This window comes from Sorex fumeus, unplaced genomic scaffold (assembly GCF_029834395.1).
Source record: "Sorex fumeus unplaced genomic scaffold, SorFum_2.1 ptg000010l, whole genome shotgun sequence".
NCBI classification, from domain to species: domain Eukaryota; kingdom Metazoa; phylum Chordata; class Mammalia; order Eulipotyphla; family Soricidae; genus Sorex; species Sorex fumeus.
This window is the reverse complement of record NW_026606067.1, coordinates 30,502,561-30,521,432: the sequence shown is the minus strand read 5'-3', so window position 1 is coordinate 30,521,432 and position 18,872 is coordinate 30,502,561. Positions and strand designations below refer to the sequence as shown.

The 18,872-nt window shown below is 39.5% G+C and overlaps 1 protein-coding gene across 1 annotated transcript in view; it reads right to left on the bottom strand.

The window, feature by feature from the left end:
• Positions 1-260: 260 nt before the first annotated feature.
• Positions 261-18,872, bottom strand: part of SERPINI1 (serpin family I member 1) — a 38,286-nt gene continuing 19,674 nt past the window's right edge. Inside the window, exons 6-8 of the mRNA XM_056110673.1 lie at positions 3,293-3,379; positions 1,536-1,625; positions 261-596 (exon numbers count right to left, since the gene is read on the bottom strand). Coding sequence (XP_055966648.1) covers positions 520-596; positions 1,536-1,625; positions 3,293-3,379 — 254 coding nt within the window. The 3' untranslated portion in view covers positions 261-519. The remainder of the gene's footprint in view (positions 597-1,535; positions 1,626-3,292; positions 3,380-18,872) is intronic.

Sequence of the window (18,872 nt, the reverse complement as noted above, 5' to 3'; positions counted from 1 at the left end):
CACGTGCCTTATCTGCTACAACTATCTCTTCAGTCCAACATTCTTTTCTTTCATATGGTACTATACAGTATCCTTATATACATGGCAATTAGAACTTCTGCAACTTACCCATATTCATCTCATTTGTTATTGCTTATTATGTATAAGTGCATAATGCTTTTTATTTTGGTGCTTTGAGTCTGCAAATTATGAAACATTTAAGATATCTAGAAACTTCCTTTCACTAGAGGCGTACTTTACAGCTTCTAAAATGAAAAACAGGGCTATTTAAGTATTCAATATTTACTTTATTTTAAATACCAGCACAACAAACACAATGACATAACAGGACCATTATCACCTCGATAATACTGATAACATTCCAGAACAAATTAGCTAGTAATTTACATCATATTTTTTTTCAATCTGGAGCTACTTTAAATATGATCTAAAGATATACTGTAAAACATAAGTCTTAAATAAATACTGGTTGCAAACATAATGTGCTTAGTTGTTTTCCTTGTGAGTAAATGAAATGTTTTAAAGTTCCTCAAAATCATGTCCACTTGTGTTCATTGTCTCAGGATGCATGACTCGCCCCACGAATAGAATTGTACCTGTATTGGATTGGAAGTGAACAATTGAAGGAGTGAGCAAAAAATGGGCTTAAAATTAAAAGCGTGTTAAAAAGTTAAAATATGGGGATCCAGAGATAGCACAGGAGCAAGTCTCTTGATTTGCACCTGCCAACCTAGGTTCTCTCCCTTGAGCACTACCAGGAATCAGTTCTGAGCACAGAATAAGGATACATACATCTTAAAATATATCTGGGTGGAGCCCAACCAACCACTACCCCCACGAAAAAAGAAGTGAAATATATAGTATTTTCATTTTTAAAAATATTTTGAAGGGCTAGAGAGTTAGACAGCTTATTTTATTTTATTTTATTTTATTTTATTTTTTCAGCTTTTTGGGTCACACCCGGCGATGCACAGGGGTTACTCCTGGCTTTGCACTTAGGAATTGCTCCTGGTGGTGCTTGGGGGACAATATGGGATGCTGGGAATCGAACCCAGGTCGGCCAACACCCTTCCTCCTGTGCTATCGCTCCAGCTCCTAGAGAGCTTAAAGGGCTGGATTCCACGCCAGCTGGGAGCCCAGGACTGCATGCCACCCTACCAAACCCTGGTCTCCTGAGTAGCCCCACTTAGAACTAGGCTCAAGGATCACTGAACCATCTGGCCTAATTGACTAAGAGCCCTCCCACTGCTGCGGAACAGCCATTTGAACACTAGGAACTACCTAACAAATGTGGATAATTTGTTCTCACTTTTGGATTTTTTAAATTTATTGTTTATTTATTTTTGGACCACACCCAGTGGTGCTCCGGGCTTAATGACTGCTGGGAATCAGGACACCATATGGGGTGCTGGGGATCAAACCCTGTTCAGCAGCATCCAAGGCAAGGCCTCTAGCTGCTGTTCTGTATCTCCAGCACCACTCACCTATTTCTCTTGGGTCTATATAATGAAATTCTGTTCTCCTAATGGATTTACCTGTTTTTCGGATCCTGATAAGAAAAAAGAATGGATGGTCAACAATAACTTGAGGATACAGTACAGCCATCCTACTGATTGCAATCATTCCTACAAAGCAGAGAGAGAATAATTACATGCCTGAGGAAGTGTAAGGACTGATGAGTAATTCCTCCAACTCATCTATCTATGTTTAATGCAAAAGCAGAGAATTACAGCAAACAAGATTTTAAAGATTTAAAGAGGGAAAAACTGTAATTACGTTAATATTTCTATTTGTTATTTGAACAAATATGCCATCACACATGATAGTTTCCTTTCTCTATGTCACCAAAATACTATGACGATTCATTCTGCCTATTACAACATGATTAATTTTAAAGAAATATTTGTCATTTTTCCTTTACTAAAATAACCTTTGAATTAAGGAAAGGAAGAATTTTTTTAAATAAACAATCAAAAATACACTCAAAATAAAAACTTAAGGCCATTTCTTAATAATTTTAAACTTATTTCTTTAGTGTAAAGTGGGTATTTTTCCGCAGTAAGTTTATAGGCTTCCAGTAAGTTGCAATAATGGCAGTGATAAAAGGAAAAACAGACCAGTGACAGAAGAGATGGTGTTCCCTACAGCTGGGAAACATTTCATACTTGCTTAGAGTGACTCATTCTCAGGAAAAGGTCAAGATTAAATTATGCAAGATTTGAAGCTTTCTTGTTGACCCCTGAGAATATTCTATTTCCTTCTTAAAAAAACAATTTTAACTTGATGATATCCCTCAAAATTAGATAGAACATGTGCAGACAAAATTATGCTACTATTTAAATTTAGGGGAGGAGACTGGGGGGAGACTAATTTTATCAAACTGTTATGATAGTTGTTAACTCTGACATTGAGAAAAATCCAAAAATATAAAAGGAGGAAAAGAAAAGCAACAGAAAAATCATTCTCACTTAACTGGAGAGTTCAGACCTCACAAAATGATCAAGGCCATTTAGCATGTTGCTTTGGACATATAACTTTGTGAAAAAAAATAATTATTTAAAATTACTGTTTTAATAACATTTCTTTAATGTGTATCTTTGCAAAGTTATATAATCTTGTTTGCTTTTTCAAAAAGAATCAAACTTTTCATGAACAAAATTAAAAACTGTCTTAAGAACTAACTGCCTTAATTAACTGTTAGTTAATTACTAATAGGTAATTAAGTAGGAAAAATATTTAAGTGGGTAGCACTGTAGCACTGTAGCACTGTTCTCCTGTTGTTCATCAATTTGCTCGAGCAGGCCCAGTAACATTGGGAGACTTGTTGGTACTATTTTTGGCATATGGAATATGTCACAGGTGGCTTGCCAGGCTTTGCCATGTGGGCAAGATACTCTCAGTAGCTTGCCGGGCTCTCCAAGAGTGGCCCAGGAATCAAACCCAGGTCGGCTGGGCCAGCCACGTGGAAAAATATTTAAAATAGATAAACAGCATCATAGTAGGAAAATCTATTCTATGGAGCTTCCAGTGTTTTCTGCCTCTCATTAGAAAGAACACAGAAGGAGATTTCTGCTCATCAGGCCACCGGGAGAGTGACTGAATGCTCCATGGCTTAGAAAATTCCTAATGGTTCAGTATTAGCCTGAGACTTCTTAGAGCAGAACCAGAATAGTCCATTGTTTACCTTGCTTCTGAAAACAAAAGTCAACGCCCCCCCCCCCCCCCCCCCCCCGCCCACTTCCTTAAAAATACAAATCTAGAAAAGGTGAGATTTGAGAAAACATCTTAGCACCTGAGGTGGCAGCAGCTTCGGAGCCTTCTTCATTAACCTCGATGAAAGACTTGTGAATCGCTTTGGAAAGGAAAAGCTCTTTGCTATCTGCAAAACAGACACAGGAGAAGCACTCATTCAGTAGTAGAGGTGGAGAACTGTTTACCAGCAGATTATTCTGATCTGAGGAATATCTTGTCATAAGATACTGAGACAAAACATAAGAGATAACGGTGTGAGACTGAATATGTGATTTGAGAGAACCATTGAAGATGTTTTCAAAGCCTTTTGTGTTATTTTGTAAATTTTCCCACTCTATTTCTTACAGTGCCAGGAAATCTGGAGACTTGATACTATTTTAACAATGACTTAATGTTAGTTCATAATTCAAGACAGAAACATATTAAATGTTTAAAATCTACTTTAAGATCTAAAACCACAAAATATAAAGGTAGGACTCCAGATATAATTCTGAATAAGAAATGTCAAAGAGCTAATTACAGTGATAATGTAATTATACTTGGAAAAGAGAAATAAAATTGATTTCTCATTTACAGAAATGTGGATAATTTTTTAAAAGTATTTTCCATGCCAAGTAAATTATTTACTAAGGAATAAAAAGTATGCTTTACTGTAATGTAAAAGGAATTAACATTTTCAGCATTAGGCAACTTTTTTTTGTTTGTAACTCTATTTAAGGCTATTTTAAGTTAATAGCTATTATAAAGTGGATTAGAATTTCTCAAAATTCATTTATTGAACTCACAATATAAATTTATTGGAGATAGTATTAAAAAGAGGTTATCAGGGTTGGTCTTGAAAATTCAACATGGTTGATACCCTTATGAGAAAAAATCTGGACACAAGCATAAAGGTCATGATAAGATTTTTTGGAATTAAAATACCATTAAATAAATGAACTTTGAATAGACGTTACTCTCAGGATATGCAGGGTCTCAACTGATCAGTAATGTTCTGAATAGCAAAAAATGACCTCTAAGCAAAAAAGAAATTCTGACCTTTGACTTTGGAGACAAACTGAAACTTCTCCCTGGGTCTCCAGCTTGCCAGTTATCTATTCTCTGCAGATTTTATATTCCAAAGTCTCCAAAGTCCACTGAGCCTGTTTCTTAAAAGGAATCTCTCTCTTATTCTGTGCACACACTTATACACATGTAGATACATGTATCTTTTATTATATTCTTCTCTGATGAAACCATTATAATACAATATGTGAAGACACAGGGTAAAGACAGATCTCTATAAGTCAAGGGGGTAAGTTTCAGGAAACAAAACAAGATGAAAACCAGCCCCAAGAAGCCTTGATTTTGTACTTTCAACCTGAGAACTGTGAGAAAACCAGTGGTGCTTTGTTGTGGAAGGTCTGGCAAAATACACAATGACCTCTTCATTTTTTTAAAAACATAGTTTCTAACAGTCAGTGAGTGTTTACCTTGCCATCTCAGCCCTCTAAAATATTCCATGCAGACATCACAAAGACCAAATGATATTTCAGTCAATTCAAAACTACCTCAAGAAGCCCAAGAACCTGATTTCCCAATTGCTCTGGGCACATAAATATCCTCTCTTCAACTCCTAGATGCAGCCTTTGCCCAAAGCTTTCCTTCTAGCCTTCTATCATGGTACACACTCTCATTTACCTACACAAAATAGTGGGAGAAATACTGGGAAATAGTTGATGAAAGATCGACAAAGCAAGGATGTTGAGGGTTCTTCCCCAAAAGCTAGTTATTTAAAAAATAATAAAATAGAATCATGAAATAGAAAAAGATGTTGAGAAAATAAATAATATTAAAACTGGAAAAGAACATATGTAAAATACAGTTATTTTTTAAAATACAAAAATCATACTGTTGTGGGGGGTGGGAAGCAGAAAGATACCACAACAGGTAGGGTGTTTGATCCCCGGCACCACAAATGGTTCCCTGAGCTGTGATAAGAGTAATTCTTGATGACTACATTAAACTAAAGAAGCTTCTGCACTTCGAAAGAAAGTGACCAAAATACAGATAAAGCCCACTGAATGACAAAAACCTATTACCCAATACCTATCAGATAAGGGGCTAATATCCAGGATATACAAGAAGTTAGTAGAACTGTACAAGAAAATAACCTCCAACCCCATAAAAAAATGGGGAGAAGAAATGAACAGAGACTTCCTCAAAAAAGAAATACAAATGGCAATAAAAGGCACAAAAAAATGCTCTATATCACTAATCATCAGGGAGATGCAAATCAAAACAACAATGAGGTATCATCTCACACCACAGAGACTGGCACACATCAAAAAGAACAAGAATGACCAGTGCTGGTGTGGACATTGGGAGAAAGGGACTCTCATGGTTGGTGGAAATGCTGACCGGTCCAGCCTTTCTGGAAAACAATATGGGCATTCCTCAAAAAACAAGAAATTGATTCCATATGCTCCAGCAATACCACTTCTGGGAATATATCCCAGGGGTGCAAAAAAGCACAGTAGAAATTAGATCGGCACCTATAGGTTCATTCAGCACTGTTCACAATACCCAGAATCTGGAAACACCCGAGTGTCCGAGAACAGACTAGTTAAAGAAAATTTGGTACAGCTACACAGTGGAATATTATGCAGCTGTTAGTAAAGATAAAGTCATGAAATTTGCTTATAAGTGGATGAACATGTGTAATCACCGGGCGACTAAGAAAATCCTTCGTCTCTCTCTCACTGCCTGTGTTTGGTGGTCTCGGGCCACTTCCCCCGCCGGAACAGCTGATGCCATGGGTGGATGAAGGACGAAATGAGGGCCAGGCTGTTGGAGATCAGTTGCTGTTTATTCCATGCTCCCCACGCACCTGTTCCAATCTCACTAAGCCCCTCATTCCTGTCTCCCTCGTTCATCTCCCCACGCTCATCTCCCACTTCCCCGCCTTGATCTCTCTCTAATCTCTCACCAACTTCCAACCTTGGCGGTAGCAACCACACACTCATGTAGCATAATCATTATATCAAAGTCCTTCTTGATCACTGATCAGGATCAAGGGCAAAATAGCAGTTAGAGGTTTTTCTCCTTTCCTTAGTCCAATAACTTAATCAACATCTTAATTATAATTTTAATTCGACTTCTTAATATGAATTATTTTGTATGGACACAGTAAGAGATACATTAAGCTTGTGAGGTGGTTCTCTTGGGGACATCTCGCTATGGATCTCAGACTACAGTGCTCAGGCCATTTAATCTTTCCCAACTCTAGCAGGGTCCTCATCTAGTTGTTACTTTTTGGATCATGACAGAATTTGTTCATGACCATGCTCTTAACTTATAGTTAAGTATTATTGTGCTTTTACCTGGCCCATTTCAATGCCAGGATAGCTCAGAGCTTGCCCTGGGTCCATCCAGTCCCTCATCGGGACCCTGATTTTGGGATGCTAGGAAGTAAGGGCAACTGAGGCCTAAATCAAGAGAACAGATGCCCAGGAGTGAATAATATTCAGAGTCAATTAACTCCCAAGTTACTAAAGCATAGCATTAACTGTCTTCCTGTGTCTATACAAAAAGGATGCTGCTTTGAATTAACTATGCAAAGGACATAAGGAGAAGAGAAAAGCAATATTTACAAGTTAACAGAGTCTGATTAGGAAATAAAAGCAATTGACCAATTGGGGAGCCAGAGCACAAAGAAAGAGATTACAGATAAACACAAAGGAACGGGAGCACTATGATGGGAGTAATCCAATAAACCTAAGCTCCCTGTGGCAAGGCAGAAAGGACAAACCAATGTTATCCTACAGACATGGAGAGTAACATGCTAAGTGAAATGAGTTAGAAAGAGAGGGACAGACATAGAATGACTGCACTCATTTGTGGACTATAAAATAACATAGCATGAGACTGACACCCAAGGACAAACGTTGGTTTGTCCTTTCTGCCTTGCCACAGGGAGCTTAGGGTTATTAGGCTACTCCCATCACAGTAGATACAAGGTCAGGAATATTGCTCCACAGTTGGAAACCTGCCTGATGAGCTGGGGAAGAAGGCAGCTGGAATAGAAAAGGGATCGCTAAGTCAATGATGATTGGAGGGATCGTTTGGAATGGGAGATGTGTGCTGAAAGTAGATAAAGGACCAAACTTGATGGCCTTTTAGTATCTGTATTGCAAATTGTACGATAACATTTGTTCATTCTTTCTCCTTCTTTTCTCCCTTATCTCAGGGAGCTTAGGCGAACTGTTTTACACCCATTACAGTGCTCCTGAGGCACTCCCATTCCTCATTTATCTTTACTTCTCCTCTGTGCTGTTTCCCATATCTGCTAATCACCTATACCCCCAAATCAGACCCTGTAACTTTTAAGGTCAGGTACTTCTAAGGACTCTGGATTTGTATTTGTAAGTGGAATATTGCTTTTTCTCTTTCCATTATGTCCTTTGCATAGTTTAGTTTAGAGCAATGTCCTTTTTGTATAGACACAGGAAGACAGTTAATGCTCTGCTTTTGTAACTTGGGAGTTAATTGACTCCGAATAATATTTACTCCTAGGTGTTTGTCATATTTATTCAACTTAAGCCTCAGTTGCCGTTAGTTCCTAGCACCCCCAAAGCAGGGTTCTGACAAAAGGATTGGACGGACTCAGGCAACCTGTAAGCTATCCTGTCATCAAAATGGGACATGCCAAGTGTTATAAAACGTTAACAAAAAGTTAAGAGCATGGCCATGGACAAATTTTGTTATGATTTAAAGAGAAACAAATGGATAAGATACCTGCTGGGGTTAGAACGGACTAATTTGGCCTGGGGACTATAGTCTGGGATCTATAGCCAGATGTAGCTAGGAGAGCCACTCTACAAGCTTACTATGTCTCTTACTGTGCCCATGCAAAATGACTAATATTATTAAGAAGTGGAATTAAGATGAATGTTTAAATGGTTATTGGACTAAGGAAAGGAGAAATACGCCCCTAGATGGTATTTCACTGTTAGGCGGGTCACCTTGCTGGATGAGAATTTGTCCTAGAAGAAGTTTCCCCGAGGAAAGGACTTTACATCTGTTGATTGAACAACCACAATATGTGCAACTGCTAACCCTAATCCTTCAGGGTATGCTCTCCCCATGAGAGAGTGGCATGGGAGGAGGACCATGGAGAGGGTGAGACTGGAAGGAGGTAGATGGAGATGAGATTGAAATAAACTGCAGCTGATTACCAACTGGCCTGGCCCTCATTTCCTCCTTCATTCGCTCATTGCTGTCAGTCGTCCGGGTACAGCAAAGCAGCTCCAGACCACGCACACACAGGGAGAGCAGAGTCCGAACATATTCTGAACACACACAAGTCATAATGCTCAAGAGTAGAGAGAGTAAGAAGGAGATTATTTGCCACAGAGGCAGGGGGGTGGGATGGGGTGGGGTGGGGGTGGTGGGAAGGATATGGGGACCTTGGTGGTGGAAAATGTGTACTGGTGGAGAAATGGGTGTTTATCATTGTATGACTGAAGCTTAATTATGAAAGCTTTGTAACTGTAGCTCACAGTGATTCGATTAAAAAAAAAAGAGTAACCTCTGAGTGCAGAGCCAGGAGTAAGCCCTGAACACTGCAAAGTGTGACACCCCCCAAAAAACAAAACAAAAAATTATACAATGTACACTTATTTTAGATAAATGATAATCAACTTTATGTGGCATAATTTATTTATATATTTTAAATACAATATTTGTTTCCTTTGTTTTGTTTTGTTAGGAGTTTATCTCTTTGAACCCACCTTCACAAATAAGATACAAAATATTTCTATTTTTTCTAAAAGGTTACTGTGCTTCTTATGTAAATATATTTTTAAGTGAACCAAATAAACTGGTTTGTGATAAACTAATTTTACTGAAATAAATTGAATTATGGAAAACATAGGACATCAAAATAATTCAGAAGCCACTACATAATTTAAATCAGTAAACAGGATCTTGGCCTATTCTCAAAGTTACAGACTCAAAGTCTGAGTTATTTTCTAGGTAATTTTAACTAAATCTGCAGGGAGCAAATGGAATTTTCTATTGTAAAGCCATTCAAGATTCTACAAGAAGATTAAAAATGAAATAATTAACTAAGAACAAAATAAAATCTCAGACCAAACTCATATATTAACATTGAGATAAAATTTCTTATCAAAATACATGGATGCCATTACCCTGCTCCAAACCTTTTTATCCCTTTTCTGCTTGTTCTTTTTCCCACCTGCTCTTAAATAGATGCATAGGTTAAGTCTGCAATAGAATATATTTCCTTCATTTTGTATTCTGTCCTCTGTATACTATGCTTTGAATTATTTGAATTGCAATAGCCTGAGTCTACCACACCTTACCGTTTCTGTATCTTGGTTTCTGCAGAAACTCCCTCACCTCTTGATAGACAGTCAGATAACAATCTTTCAAGACTCAGAGTTGAGCACTACCAGGCTTTGTCTTTCCTCTGATTCTAGATACCACTTCTAATGCAAAACTGATGGCTCTTTCCCACTGTATTCGGCATCCAGTGTTATTGAAGCCTTTATCTATCATTGATACCTCTATACCTGGACTGCCAATTTCTTTGTGTCATTCCCCTTAGCAACTTGGCTTCTGGCATTTAGTAGAGCTTAATGACTGAAGGAAACTAAATAAAGAAAATTTTCTGGTAAAGTCCACTATTTTAGTATTAAACACAGCAAGCACCATAAATAAGAAATTAGCAGTTATTGAAATAAAGGGCTTAGTTATTTCATATTATAAGACTTTGTGCCTGTTCACTCTACAGGCAATATGACCACAATTTATTCAAAATTGTGGGCTTAAGGGTTATTCTTTGTTTTTTCTTTTGGGGTCACACCCGGCAATGCACAGGGTTTAGTCCTCATGCACTCAGGAGTCACTTGGGGTACCATAAAAGATGCTGGGAATTGAACCTGGGTCAGCAGGATTCAAGGCAAACACCCTACCCATTGTGCTATGGCCCCCATAAAGGTTATTCTTGCCTAAATAAAACATAATAGAGTAATCCAAAGTAGGTGAAAATCTAGATGAAAGTCTAGAAAAATCTAGGAAAATTGGTCAAGAAAAGCAATAGAGGAAAGTACGACCACACACACACACACACACACACACACACACACACACTTAAAAATTCAAGTAAAAGAACAAAGGGAACAGATACCATCATATACAATCACACATCCGCGTGCGTGCGCACACACGCATTCAATATAGCAAAATACAAATCAAATCTCATGTTACAGTTTTCAGAGGATGATTAAGTGTTACACAAGGGACAGCAAATATTTTCATCAAAGGAGACTTCAGAAAATGCAACTTATAATAAACAAACCCCCTCACTGGAGCGGAACAATAGTGCAGCTAGGAAGGTGCTTGCTTTGCATATAGTGATCAAGATTCAATTCTTTGCGTTCCATATAGTCCCCTGAGCCTGTCAGGAGTGATCTCTAAGGCACAGAGCCAGGAGTAATACCTCAGCACTACTGGGCATAGCCCCCCAAACAAAAAGAATAAGAAAAAAATATCCCCTCATTTATTCTGGGGGTTGGGGGATAAGAAAATGAAACATTTTTTCTTGGGCAGAAAACATTCAATTAGTTACAATAAAATAAAATATTAGCTAAAAGTTGTTTAAGCAAAAGAGTGTCTGCTGTCAGCAAAGCTTAGATTAGGTCATGCAGGCATATTGGCAAGTGGACAGCTTTCTGCAACTCATTCATCAATATTGCCTGGCCTTTTGTAATTATGTGCTGCCTTTCCTGCTAGGCCAGACGCTCACTCCAAGAGTGTGGAGCTGGCCTCTCCCTTTCATTTCTCGTCCACAGTAATTTTCATATTGCTAGACACCCAGCAGTCACTGTTATTTATGACTAAGGACATAAGATAATTAAGATTGCATTGATGATTTACATGGAGGAAATAGAGAAAAGTTAACTGCTCGCTAGATAGGAAAATATAAATCAAAATATAAATAAATAAAGCAACAAAAAATTCCCAACACTAGACCCAAGCAGTCTTTTCCTCTTGCCAAGTGACTAGTTCCACTTTCCTCTAGGAGTGTGAGCCAGGCTTTGGACAAGGGTTGCGGTGGGAAGAGGGTCAGAGAATCCTAGGGTCTCTAGACAAAGAGCTGGGCAATAATTCAAGCTCTTCTGAATAAAGTAGCACTGCAGCACTGTAGCACTGTCCTGTTGTTCATCGGCATGCTCGAGTAATGTCTCCGTTGTGAGAATTGTTGCTATTGTGTTTGGCATATCAAATACATCACGGGTAGCTTGCCAGGCTTTGCCGTGAGGTTGAGATACTCTCAGTAGCTTGCTGGGGTCTCCGAGAAGGGTGGAGGAATTGAACCTGGGTCAGCCCAGTCGACAGCATGTAAGGCAAACATCCTACCCACTGTGCTATTGCTCCAGCCCTCTGAATAAAGTAGGGAAAAATATTAAGTCATTAATTTGGGTATTGAGCAAATGTATATTCAGGACCCTGTTCACATGAGACCTCTGTGTGGAACACCAACACTAAGTGTCTATAATTAGTAGAATGTTGATGTGGAGGCCATCAGACGCGCGACTGCCACTCCTTTCTTTGTGGCACTGTTCCTAAACACAGCCAATTTAAATAGATTTCTGCGTCACCAAAGGCAAGCTTAAAATAACAAAATGAAGACAGTTCCATAACAGAACCCTAAAATACTAAACACAATCTCTGTGCTTTTGTTGCTAAAATACTTTTAGCTTCAGCCCAGCCCAGGAACTTTAGAAAGATTTATTTAAAACCTTAGTTTCTTTAAGATAGGAAGTGTTCGTTTGTCTGGATAGATGTTGTTATTGAAGCAATAACCATTCCTTAATTCATCATTGTTTATTCAATCTTGAACTAAGTACTCCTATGCATTGCATACTGTTGGTGCACTGGTTAAAATCCAGCGAGCTTAAAAGGTCTTTCATAAGAAGGGAACTGCAGACATCAAATAATATGAAAGGAAATAAGCACAAGATCTCAGCTTCAGAGTGCCATAAATGTAACTAAGAAAATAAGATAAAAAAAAAATAAGATAAGATGATGGGTTGCTGGTGACTATGGAAGAAAGAAGACCTCCTTGACAAGTGCTCTTAAGAAAGCATATCTGAGATCAATCTGAGCTGAATTCCAGGGAATCAATCACAAAAAAACAAAAGTGCTTGTTACTGGGAGGAGGAAAAAGCTGGTGCAAAAAGAAGACATAAGCCAGGAAAATTCAAGCAGCCCAAGGAGCACCTGCTTGGCCCGAGCGTGGGGAGTGACGGCAGGTGGACATCATCGAGAGAGGCACCTGCATGCCCAAACCTACAGCAACCTGGAGTCTGCTACCAATCCCCTACAGCACGCACCAACCCACACAGCCCTGTCTGTTCTGCTCCCCACATTGTGTGAGACTCTGGACAGAAAAGAATCTAGAGCACCGTTCCTGCTATGGAGACCTGTGAGCTCAGAAACATGACGCATTTTCTAAGGAAAAGATAAAAGTGATAACAAAGGTTAGTGCTAAGGGCTATCAGATAAGATCACGTACTAGAATGAGAAACAGAAATTGCGAGATGCTGGGGGAAGCTTCTCAAAGGCCAAAATATTTAGACAGGCTCTTGAAGGCTAAATAGAATTGAAAAAGCAAAGACTATGTACAAGGCAGATAGAGATAAGCAAGTAAGACTCTTGAATGGCACATGGCTGACTCAGAGTTGAACCCCAACACCCCATAAGGCTCTTTTAGCACTGCCAAGAGTGATTCTTAAGAATAAAGCCAGAGTGGGGCTGGAGCAATAGTATAGCTGGTAGGGTGGCTGTCTTGCATTGGGTTCAGAGCCCTCTATGGTTCTATGATTCTCTGAGCCCCACCAGGAGTGATGCCTGAGTGTAGAAACAGAAGAAATACCTGAGCACAACTGGGTGTAGTTCCAAAACAATAAAAAGAAGAAATCCAAGGAGTAAGCACTGAGACCACTGGGTATGACAGCACTCCCACCACCAAAAGGATTTTCAAAAGAACAAAAGGAATAGAGTAGGGCACTCAGAACATAGGAGTATACTCACAAAGAGGAGAAGTTATGAAGTGGGGGCCTGATGGAAGAGGTTGAAATCTGATTTTAAGAATTGAACCTTGATGGCTAGAGTCTGGGCTGCTCTGTCCAGGGGCAGAGCTGCTTTGATTTTAAGAAGTCACTATAGCAGTAGGGTGAATGAGAAAACAGCAAAAGGCAAGAATTTGGTATCAGTTAGCTGAGAGAGTAGGAGGAGGATTGAAATTATGGAAAAGGAAGAAAAACACCATCCTCGGGTTTCCAGGTTCCAGGAGAAAAAACACAAGCACGGGCAGGGCGGGAGCCAGAGCGGCACTCGAGCCTGACCTGAAAGCAGCGTTGCTGTATTCCTTCCCAATCCCTCTATTTTATTGGCTTCTTTATTAAAGAGTGTGCTTTATGCTGAAGGATTTAGTACTCTCATTCTCTGTCCCCTTACACCTTCTAAGAAGATTACATATGAATCCAAATGTTGACAATCAATCATTTCCATTACCAAAATAACCCTACTCTATAACGGGATCCTTGCTGCAACTAGATGAATATTTTAAATTGAGCCCGAGAAGAAAACAATTCTCATTACTTGCTAGATGATTATCATGTGAATCCTTACTGTGTTTTATGTTAATGGAACTTAGCAGCAAAAGCAATGGGCATCAAATTTAGATGAAAAAATAGACACAATAAATATGGAGCATTTCACCTGAAATCATGCAATGAGTACCAAGCAGAAAGCACAGTGCTAGGTGCATCCTAAACAGACATGAGAATCAACCTGTGGGAAGGGAAGTTTAAGGGCTGGTAAGGAAGACATGATGCATAAATATGATAATGAAACCATATGTGACATAAAAAAGTACAGAATATTGTAGAATTTAAGAAGGACTAGTAACGACTGGTTGGTGTCATTAAGGTTGAGTTGGGGACATCTGAACTGACGTAGTTTGAGTGACCAGAGCAATTATCCAGCAACCAGGGTATCTGGCTTGTCTGTGTCCAACCCGGGTTCATCCTCAGTATCCCATAATGGTCCACTGAGCACCAACAGGAGTGATTCCTGAGTGCAGAGCCAGGAGTAATCCTTGAGCTTTGCTGGGTATGGCCCCCAAACAAACAAACAAACAAAAAAAGAGGGTGCTTGAGAAGGAGATATTTTATAAAGGAAGGGGTGGATAGACTTGAGGCACGGAGGGGCTGCCAGATGGTTGGAGCACAGTGTGTAGAGAACCAGGCAGAGTGAAGATCTGAAGAAGCTGAGGTCTTAATGCTCTGGTGAGCAGGGGGAGGATATTACACTGCAGACTGAGGGAAACTAATAGAAACTGGGTGATCCGAGAGCCAACTGTTAGATGATTAATCTTGGTCAGGTTAGATAAAACAGATTGGATGGGAGATGGATTAGAAACCATTTAGGAGGCGATTGAAAGAGTCTGGGGCAGCAGTAATGAGAGTCTGAAATGAAGGCGAATATCCTGGACAAGAAAATGAAAGCGCTCATTCAAGATGTGTTAGCAAAAGACTCAGTCTTGCTTCTTTCAGAAACAAGAGAAAGTGAAAGCGTTCATGTATGTTTGTTTAGGTGGTTTTATTTTTGTGATCTCTGCTAAATTACATTTGCTATTTTTGAAAAAAAATGTTTATTACTTAAGAAGGTAGAAATGTCATAATAATACTGAATGGTTCACTTGGTGCTTTCAATTTCTAATAATAATATGATTTTTAATGTTTTCCCTAGTTATTACATCAGAATTTTAATTGAAGAAATAACATACATTGGTAAAATTCTGAACAATACACAGTGGTACATGAAGTGAAATTACTATCATCTAAAAACCTCTGTTTCACATTGTAAAAGCAACTACTCCTATTATTTTCTAAACTGTTGTTCAAGAGGTTCTATGCATTTAAAAGTCATATTCACATCTATATCCTCCAGTGTTTTGACCCAAAATGATCATATTCTGCCTTTAGATTTTTCCGCATCTCCACCATCTCTGTTATCACAATGCTTTCCCTAATACAGAGTTCTCCACTCATCAAAGATGGCATTTATATCTATATAACCCTTTGTGTGGCACTGTTACATGCTCCCTAAATTACAAGGCTGTAGACCTCTTCCTTGAGCCCTCTCCCCAGTAAGAGCCATTTTCACTTCTAAAATCTAACAACTAAAACTGTTTCCAGCAATAATCAAAAGACCCTAGGTGTCAAAAATGGTCTTGATTGAGAACCACTCTCTCTCTCTACACACACACACACACACACACACACACATACACACACACAGAGGTCTGTGTGTTTCTCTAGATCATTCATTACTTTTTAATCATTTCTTAATTTTTATGACAGAGGACCTTGCTCATTCTACCTTCCACCTTGGAAAAGTTGGTTGATGAAAGGAGTAGACACAGAATGGAAGACAGTTAATGTTATGTATCTTCAATACCATAGACTCCCATTAAAGCAGAAGACAATAACCAAAAGCATGGCAATATATTTTGTGTTGTAGTGATACATACTTTAATTGTTAATATTTTCACATTATTTGGAAAGGTAAAAAACTAAACATGTGAAACATATGGTACCCAAATAAGCAGTGCCAAAAAGGAAACAGAAAGGCAAGTTTCATAGTTGTGAATAGAGAGCTTTTAAATGAATGCGATCATAAATCAGTATGTAAGTGAGTGTGTGTATGTGTGTGTGAGAGATAGAGAAAGAGAGAGAGAGAATGTAAAGATAAAATATATATTGAGTGGTTGGCATGAACTTAAGAATCAAAGAATTTCTACTAAGAGCTTAAGAGATTTTCTTTAGCGATTTCATCAAATTATCCTGAAGATCTGAACTGTGCAGTGTTTGAGGATAATCATTCCTGTATTCTTTATTGATATATTTTTAAAAATTTTATTAAAGCACCATGACTTACAATGTTATTCACTGTTGAGTTTTAGATGTGCAATATTGCAGCACCACTCTCACCACCAGTGTCAGTTTGCCTCCTCCAATGTTCCCAGGTTGCCTTCAAATTCCCAGTTACCCCTCCTCACACAGCCTGCCCTCCTGACAGTTCGGTTGTTAAAGTTTGGGTCTCTGTATTTCAGTTTTGTTGACTCTGTGGTTTGGATATTTGGCTCTGTCATTCCTTAACACAAACTTTGTACCACCATCCCCTGACCTGGTCTCTATTGCTCCTACTCCCATCCACTCTTTCTTTCCTACTCCTCCCTATAGGGCCATGCTTGATCTGGGAACCCCCCCTTTAAAACATGGCATTCCCTCATTTAGTTATTCCAAATACCACATATAAGCAATATCATCCCGTGTTTATCCTTCTGGTTTACTTCATTTAACATTATGGCTTCCAGTTTTATCCTTGTTGTTCCCAAAATGTAACATATGAAGAGTGCCCAAATAAGCCATCTCTCCTTTCCTCCCTCATTTAATGCTTTATTGCATATCTATCAGGTGCCTAAGAAGACCCTAAGAAGAGTTCAATTCTGGTAGATGTTTGCCTTAGAGATTTCAAATACAGAATGTATGAACTTGAAAGATCCTTGTATTATATCAAATCTAAAAATCATCTGCATTCAGAATGTACATGCATGCCCTACTATAATTGTAATAAAGCAATTAATTTTATTTTATAAATATTCCCAATAAGCCAAATTTGTCAAGTTACACTTGCCACAATATTTGATTTGCCACTGTATGGCTACTCAGGGCTATGTATTTGAAAGAACTGCCTGGATGTGTGCATTTGAGTGTGAGGAACCTCTAATCAAAGTGAAAATAAAATCTTAGTAAGAAAGAAGAATGCAATTAACTAGCTTGAATTTGGCCAGTTGGTAAGACATACTCTATCAACTACTAAAGAAGAAATTTTAAGTATGGGCAATCTGTCCTCCTAGCAATAACCCCAAAGCTGGAATAGTCCCTTGGGAAAAGCAGGAAAAAAAAGTGCCTCTCACAGAAGCAGACTGGTGGGTAGAAGGAAAACAGGGATTGAGGGATGCACTGGTGGAGGAAGTGGACACTGTTGAAAGGATCAGTGTATGCCTGAAACCCAGTTATTATGGGTGACAATTTTTTTTCACTGTATCATCATATCACTGTCATCCTGTTATTCATCAATTTGCTCTAGCAGGCACCAGTAACGTCTGCATTTGTCCTAGCCCTGAGATTTTAGCAGCCTCTTCTTACTCATCTTTCCCAGTGGTGCCACACTGGAGGCTCTTTCAGGGTCAGGGGAATGAGACACATCATTGTTACTGTTTTTGGCATATCGAATACACCACGGGAGCTTGCTCTGCTGTGTGGACAGGATACTCTTGGTAGCTCTCCAGGTTCACTGAGAAGGAGAACTAGACTATAAGAGATCGCATGCTTCCAGGAGCTTTGTTTTATAGTCTCTGGATCTTGGCCATTGATGGGATTTCATGGCGCCGGGGGCAGTTTGTGGGTATGACTGCCTAACTACTGGAAAATGGGGGATCTGGGTGGAGGAGTTCCAGTCCCGATCCAAGCAGGCTTGGAGATCTCAGCCCTGGGACTGACGCACCTGGGTTCCTCTGCTGGTTCCTTCATGCATGGGCCTCCTCCACCCAGATCCCCCATTTTTCAGTAGCTAACCAGTTACACCCACAAACTGGCCCCAGTGCTATGAAATCCCATCAAAGGCCCATACCCAGAGACTATAAAACAAAGCTTCCAGAAGAGAGCAAAGCAGAGTCTCCTGCCAGCGTTCCTAGCTGTCCTCACTGGAGCCCCTCAGAGGGGGGCAGTTCTGCTCCCCGCCCCGAGCAGAACCCTGACAGCTGAAGACCTCTGGGACCCAGCCAAAGTCATGCACAAGGCCACTCTCCACATGTTTGGATGAGCCTCACGCATGAAGGAACCATCAGAGGAACCCAGGTGTACAGGACCCGGGGCTGAGATCTCTAAGACTACATGAATTGGGACTGGGTGTCCTCCACCCAGATCCCCCATCTTCCAGTAGCTTGGTAGTCACACCCACAAACTGCCCCCGGTGCCATGAAATCCCATTAACGGCCAAGATCCAGAGACTATAAAACCAAGCTCCCAGAAAAGAGCAACGTAGAGTCTCCTGCCCACATGCCTGACTGTCTTCACTGGGGCCCCTTCAAGGGGGACAGGTTGAGTTTCCCTCCCCGCCCTGAGCAGAACCCTGGGAGTCACAGACCTCTGGTACCCAGCCACTGCCATGCTCAAGGCCACTCTCTACACACACTTGGACAAAATTTTTTTTAATAAAAAATTAATTTTTTATAGAATGTAATCCAGGTAAGCAAAAAATATGCCCAGGAAAGAATAGAATAGCTTGCAGGAAGGGCAAAAATGCTCCCACTAAAGAATATAACAAAACAGTTTAGCGTCTTTAAAGGTAGAGGGCAATATAGGAAAAAGCGGAATAGGAAATTCTCAGGACCTTACTTTATACTTTAAGGGTGCCACTGAATGGAGGTCAAAGGTGCCAATCTGAAAGTGCCAAATCTGTTTCAGACACTTGATAAG